This window comes from Drosophila serrata, unplaced genomic scaffold (assembly GCF_035046125.1).
Source record: "Drosophila serrata isolate PLE 108 unplaced genomic scaffold, ASM3504612v1 contig_273, whole genome shotgun sequence".
Lineage (NCBI taxonomy): Eukaryota > Metazoa > Arthropoda > Insecta > Diptera > Drosophilidae > Drosophila > Drosophila serrata.
In genome coordinates, this window is record NW_028257171.1 from 2034430 (window position 1) to 2042164 (window position 7735).

General features: G+C 40.6%; 1 protein-coding gene across 1 annotated transcript; it reads left to right on the plus strand.

Moving 5' to 3' along the window:
* The first annotated feature begins 6838 nt into the window (after positions 1 to 6838).
* Positions 6839 to 7354, plus strand: LOC110178607 (uncharacterized). The gene is made up of 2 exons (XM_020945792.2): positions 6839 to 6844; positions 6905 to 7354. The coding sequence occupies exons 1-2, from the start codon at positions 6839 to 6841 to the stop codon at positions 7352 to 7354; spliced, it is 456 nt and encodes a 151-aa protein (XP_020801451.1).
* The last annotated feature ends 381 nt before the right edge of the window (positions 7355 to 7735 follow it).

The following is a 7735-nucleotide window of genomic DNA, read 5'->3' on the forward strand; positions in this document are numbered from 1 at the left end:
TCGCCTCCTACGCCTGCGCATATAAACTGCTTGTAATACGCGGCTATTAATTTAAAATTACAGTTTTACACAAGCCCCCAAAGGCATTCAGAGCCAGTCGCTGGCGGCGAGAAACGAGGCGAAACGGAGCCAACAACAAAAATAAATAAATATATGATATGAAAACGACTTATAGGAATTCTTTTTGGGGGGGAAAATACAACGAAGTTTGCATACACTTGGAATTACATTTTAGTAAGTATATAGAACTAAATAACCTATATTTAAGGCTTTATATTTTAGCTGTATTTGACTTTTATAGATCATAGAGTTCTTAGTTTTAGCACTACATCTAGAAGTATTTTTGAGATATATTCCGATGAACTAAGAACAATGAAAGTATAAATAAAATGAATATACACAACACCTTAAATAAAATGATTAGCAGAAACATTGGCTCCAATTTATTAATTTCTACTATATCATATTTGTATACAAGTCTATATAGCTTAAATAATATTCTTTTAAATAGAAAATAATTATACTTTCTCTTAGAACTATTAAAACAAAATACAACAAAGGAAATATCCCTAGTACTAAGGACCTTCCTTTCTACCCCCTTCACAATCACAAAGAAAATCTAAATTTTCGCCACTAAATCGGGGGAAAATATATATTTTATACCGTGACAGATTGAAGGTGCCTCCTGAAAGGGTATAAATAAAGAAAGAATTAATGGCTTACGCACAGATTTACAAGGCCCCGGAATCGATATGCATAAAAATGCATATGGACCAGACCAAGTTGGAAAATCTGTGGCAAGAGGAGTGAGGCGGAGGCATGAAAGAGAGCTGCCAGCATCCGACGAATCGGAATCGGAATCTGAATCCAACTCCGAGCCGGTGTCTTGGCCACTTAGATGTTTGGGCCGCGATAAGAGGGCCCACAGTTGGAGGGAGTAAACCGAACAAAACACAGCAAAACATACGCTTAAAAATGCATTTACAGTTAAACTCAATCAATTTTCAATCGATTTCATTCAACGACTGAAAATTTATGAGCGAACATTAAAGAGGCCTGCGTCTAGGGAAAGGGATATGGTGTCCTAGGAGGCAAGTGCGTCCTTATCGATGGGCCCATTAAGGGTCCTTAGTACACCGCCGGCTTCCTGTGTGTGTCCCTGTGTGGCCTTGGCTACCTGTTGTCACCCGCTGTGCGTGGGAATGGTAATTAAAAATGGTTAAGGGAATGGGTATCTGTGTATATGGTTAAGGATCAGGCACCAGATGAGGTCACCGGAGGCAGCTGGAAGAGAGAGGGTCAATTAAACGTTCTGTAGATCCAATCGCATCTCGTTCTCTCAATGCGGATGCCAAGGCGACCTAGTAGATGGAACCGCTAACCGTTGGCCAAAGTCAATTGGCCAATTGCTAGATTGGTCCAAAACACTAAGCTGCAAAATGGATAAATTAATGAAATATATATTAAAAATTAAATGACAAAGATGGGATTTATTAAATATTTAAAGTATTTTAGTCCTTTAGGAAATACTTCAAATTAATGAAAAGAATCAATTACTTTTATATCAAAATAAATAGTATAGTTTTCTATTTTAATTGAATATTTTTATTAAAAATTGGTAAGTATTTGTATTTCCACTTCCCTGATGATCAGTGTAATTGGTAGTTGATTTTAGCCACGCACTTGTCGGCCGCTTTAGAAGATCTCTTGGCAGTCCGTTTCATTCTTTTCTGTTTTCGAGGCATTTCAATTGGCCGTTCTATGAAATTAGCACCTGTCTCACCGCTGGCACTGCGACTGTGGTCCAATCCATTCGGAATTCCGCAAAATCATTATGCCTCGCTCATCGGAGATCCGAAAACGCTAATAGAGCAATAGCTCTGATCCTCATCGATGATCCCTCATCCTGCTCCTCCTCCTCCTTGCAGCATCGATCCTGCATTGTTCGCGTGTAATAACTCCTTCAATCGATCGCTGGCGATCGCTGGCAGATCAATTGCTGCCGCCTATCGACGCCACGGTCATGGCATGAAAATTGCATGCTTTCTATTTCAGATGAAATCAACTGACAATGGCCCAGAGTTCTTGGCCAGGAATCGGGCAGAAGGAGAGTTGGGGGAATCGAGGCACAACACTTCAATTGAGTGCGCCTGGCCATTGTTCTGCTGACGAACTTTCGCAAAAGCTAAGCTAAGTTGCCTTTTGTGCAATATTATTAACAGCAACTGCAGCAGCAACTGCAGCAGCAGCAGCAACTGCTGCATCTACGGCAGCAACTTTGAGCTCTCAATCGAGCGTTACAATTTTCACAATCTCGCAGCGATTGGACATGCAAGTGAGGCCAAGGAGTTGCATAAGCTAGAGGCCAACTCTGACTTGGTTCAGTTTGGAGTTCCAAGAGGCACACCATGGCACCTCTTCATAGCACATGAATCTTGGTTGCTACTAATGATACCCTAGAGCAGAGATTGGTTTTGATTTCGAATATTATAGGAACTCTTAAAGAACTACTAGAAATTTGTTAACAGATGATAATATAAAGACAAATTCTGGGGAAAGTAAGTTATATCTTTTAACTTCATGTTCCTAAACTTTTCAAGGGTATTCCCTTCTTCGATCTTCTTCATCCTCCTGGCCCTCTTGTTATATGATCATGTATGAAGATCTGAATCAGAGTGCAGACTGCAATGGAGACTGGGACTGGGGACTGGGGACTGGAGACTGAGACAATCTCGCTGCCTGGCTAAAGTTCGCAACTCTCGCCTGAATCTCGAGTCTGATCTTTGCCGCCATTCAAGGTGTTTGTGTGTTGCCCCTCGTTTCTGCGATCGCTGCAGCTCCTCCCGGCGCACTCCAGATTTTTATTTTTTTTGTTATTCAGACTCTGAAGATCTGCATTTGTGTGCGGGCATTAAGACAATTTATAGCCGCTAATGTGCCAAGCAAAGCCCACCGCACAATTGGCCAGAAGAAGGAATGCAGAGGGAGAAAATACCATTTAATTACCACTTTGCCATAAATTTATATAAAACCTAACAAAAGGAAAGTCAAAATGAACCTATGCTATATGTACTATTATATATATTATTTCAGCATTAGGATTATGACTTCTCTTTAAAATGTAGAGGAATTCTGACCCCTTTCTTTTGTGCAATATGAAATACAATAGTTCAAAGGAAGAGAAGTTTTACAAAAATCCTAAGTGTACCTTACTCTATCTCATCAATATTTCTCCCAGTGCATCGATGGAGTGTCCAGTGGAGGAGTATAGAAAAATATATAGCTGATCAGATGAGGGGGAAACAAAAAAGGTGGAGAGAAACCGCCGTCTGGAGCAGCTTCCGTTCCGTATCATTTGTCTATTTAGTTGCGGGGCCTGCGCTTTTCCGATTAACTTTTTGTTGAACTTCATTACCTGGCGAAAATGCAATAATCGAGCGGGAATTGAACTGAACTAGCATATATAGCAATTTGTATCGCCGATCGGGGGCAGAGAGCGAGAGAAATATAGATTGAACAGAGGCGCACTCAGAGACTCATATGAAGATCGCCTTCGTAATGATTAAAAATCGTGCACTGGACCAAAGCGAAAACAATATTCGCTTACAAATTGGCACAGTGCCACGTGAAACACCTGCAAAAATATGTATATAGTAAGAAACGGAGGGAGTTGCTACGAATAGCTACCAAGCTACTCCTGATGATTTAGATTCCCAGGAAAAAGGGTAATCAAGGTAGCAAGCCAATCAGGCGATTATCCCATATATTGTTGTTCCCCCATTGATGATTGTGAAATTAATTCTGAAAGGATATGGAATGGGGTGTATCTTGTAGGTAATGATAATGGGAAAGATGTAGTATCAATTCTTTGATTACTATATAACACGTTCTTAAGTTGTATACCTTGTCAAGTTATAATATATCCCTTTAAATTGTTATTACTTTTCTATATTTGTCTTGTATATCCTCCCCTTTTGATTTAACTCGAATTTAGCCTTACAATTTATTTATGAACCCATTTAGCTGACAGAAAAATATGCACAGAATGATGGAGGACCGCTTTTGATCTCTTCCCTCGATCCCACAAACTGATGATTGCCATACCCAGCTGAAGTGTTCCAATTGTCTAAAGCACTCAGTATAGTATATAGTGCTGTGCAGTGTCGCATTGCCATTAATTTCGCTTACAATATTAATTACCATCAAATTTCTCATTCCGCTGATTTGTGGTTCGAGGCGAGGCGAATGTGTGGCAAAAATGATTTCGGCCGCATATTCATAAAATATCTGCCCACAATGGGGAGAGAGAGACATTAAGTATGCAGAGTGTCCATCCCCACAGTACCCCCATTTTCCCAGTGATTTTCCCCCTCCCCCCGAATTTCCTCACTTTTCCCACCAGTTTGGCAGCTCTTCCCACTCATCCTTGGTCAGGCGTTGCTGTTGACATGTTGCCGTCGCCCGTTGTTGCTGCTGCTGCTGCTGCTGTTGCCGCTGGCATTAAATTAGTTGTTGGCATCGGTAGTGGCAGCTAATGCAGACCACCACCACCACCTTCCAACCCAATCCCCCCCGTGAATTTCCCGGCCCAGCCCCCCTTCCCATTCCCCAGTCTCTCCGCTCCATCAACCGGCTAACGATGCACTCAATTACAGCGACCAGTGCGGTGACGTCGCATAAATTATAGTTTATTTATTTTTATTTTCATTTTTAATTTCACTGCGGCTCTGCTCTGCTTTTGTTATGCCTCCCCCTTTGATTGCCTCCCCATGGGTTATATATACTTGCAAAATGATTATCTAGTCAAGTGAAAATTATTTGGAATTATCTAATGCAAGATTCTTTTCAGATTTCATCATTCGGTGTTCTTTATTACAATAATTATATAACTTTCATGTCTTGAATTTTAATGAAAATAAAATCAATAAATATGGATTGAAAGCCTCAAAGAATTAGTGTGCTGATATTCGTCCTAATTTGTTATTTTCTCAACTTTTTTTTCCAAGGTATTCTACTTTTAATCAGACCCTATGAGTCATATATATTCTTGATCAGCATTTCAGCATTTGATTAAATTATGAGTATTTTAAACTTTTACTTCTCAATAAAAATTGTCATATGAAAATGTCGATAAAGTATTCAAAGAATACGGCAATTTTTAACCCATTTTCGATAAGATCCCATAATTCATTTGAAAACTGATAGAGTGCATAACCTTCGGCATCCCAAAGATACTTTTCTTTCTTTCTAAATCTTATTTCTTCTCAAGATTTATACCCTCCCGAATTGATATATTTGCGAGTGTTAGAACGTTTAACTTTTATTTAGACCATTTGTCAGTTGTGTACAAATTGCAATCGCGCTTTTGAACCCCAAAAACAAATTCGCTCTACCATGTACTCTGTTTTTTATTTATTTATTTTGGTTTCGAGGAACGACACCTGTCTGGCATTTCAAGTTGCTTGCACGTAGCACGTGGGTTCAGCTGGCTCGTTTTCCAAGTTCGATGGAGTTGCTCTATGTGTCACCTGCATACAGTGCGGCTCATTAACGGCAGCGTTTGATTGACCAAATTATTATGTAATTAGCTGCAGGCTGACCCACATCCCAGCAGGTGGTTTCGGTGGTGCTGCCTCTTATCAGTCTGATTTATTCATGTTTCTCGAGGCTGACTTATTGGAACGTGTTTTTCACCGGCACGTCGTTGACAGGAAGTCGGGCAGTCCAGGGACTTGGCCTGGGATTGGGAAACTCAGCAAACTCGAATTGGCAAATCCATAAACTGGGAGTGAAATATATGGCAGAGGAGGAGGGGTTTTGTGTGTGGAAATACTAACTCCATTTTTGAGAGCAAGGGGTTTCCGTTTAAGGTAATAAGCTATAAGAAAATGTATTAAATTTAATACATTTAATTTTCCATTTACTTAGATTTATTAAGTACCCTTCATCTGACTAATTCCCTGAAGATTTATTGGCTAATTTTTAATTACAAGTCAAGTTATAAAATTACTCAACTGAAACGATTTCTATAATGTATCGCTATGCCCCTATATGCTTAACTGCCACCTCTTCCTAAGAGCTCAATTTGCTATTCAATTAATGTATAATTTATTCAGCAACAGATTTTAATGAGCTTAGCCAGACAGCCTAGCTAGTTAGTTGTGTTTATTTTAGAATTTCGCACCACCTTGAATGGGACTGTGGGCTACGGAAAAACGTCTCTAATTGGCATCTTGTGGGAGTGATATATTCAATTAGCGACCAATTGATTGTTGATCCTTCAACAAAGCTGGTTCCAGGTATTTTTGGCACCTTCTCTGTTTGCCAGCGGCACCAACAGCACCCACACACCGCGATTTGCGTCGATCACATTTTCGCACCTCTGGCCGTCAGAGATGTTTGCCAAATATTTGGACTGCTCACGTCTCCAGGTCCGATCGCAGTTACAGGTAAATGTTGGTCAGTGGGATTTTTGCTTTCACTACCTGCTGGGTTGACTGTTGCCAAATGGCCAAGTTGTGGGAGTATTTATTAACCATTGCTGTGGGCCATAAAATTATGACATCGATCGGATAGGCACCTACTTAGGGTTTGTTGACTGCGCCTCACTCCCCTTACATAATGAGGGAAGACCTATACTCGTAGCTAATTAATTCTTATCACGTGCTACGCAATGGTTTTCAGTTTCGATTTCGTTTGAATTGTCTTTGGGAGGCTCCTATAAAATGATAGGGTTCGTTGGGGTTTAGCCACAGTCAAGAGACAACAGTTCAGCAGGCAAAACCGTAGAGCCCAGCAATTGGATAACACCCTCAAATTAAGCCAGGAATCTCTCAGAATGAAGGTATGTCTTTTGAACTTTATATTAAGAAACTTTTACAACAATTTCCTTAATGTTCAACAGTTCTTCGTGTGCATTTTGGCCTTGGTGGCCGTGGCTCAGGCTGGCCTTCTGCCCCATGTGGATCATCATCATGGCTATCACCATGCGGATCTGCCTCATTTGGTGGATGCCGAGATCCATCATTCGGATGGCATTCATCTGGGACATAGTGCTGCCATTGTGCATCATGATGATCACCATTTGGATCACCATTTCGATCATCATCTGGAATCGCTGCCCACGACTGTGTACCATCATGAGGAGCTGCCACATCACTATCACTATGCTCGTTATCACACTGCTCCCGTGGTGCACCACCATCATCATGACACCCATGCCGCCATTGTGCACCACAAGACGGTGGTGCCAGCTCACCTGGATGTCCACAGTCATTCGAACCTCTTGTCCTTTGCCAAACATGCCCTCCATGGCAAGTACGGCAAGGTCAGGATCACCGAGACCCATTATTGAGAGAGATTCCCCCATAAAATCCATTGCCGATTAGCCAATCGTTTGTTTATTGTTGTTTATTTATTAAGAAGTTAAGTTAAGTTAACGAAAAAACTAAGAAACTCGAATAAAAACGAGGAGAACAAAATCCCTTAAATACAAATTTAGTTTTCCCTTTGTTCTCTTATATTTTTCTCAATTTAAAAAGCCTGTGGTGATCTGCAATTTTCACTATTTCCGATATTACCTTACCGATTCGGTTAGTCATCCCCCTTCTATTAGCCATAATGCAATTTGGAATTTATTAGCCGCTAAGCTGGCTCACGAAATCTTCGCACAAGCGGGTGAGAATCTGTGAATTTAACCAGCGAATAATTGAAGGTGCTAGCCATAGATACTTTC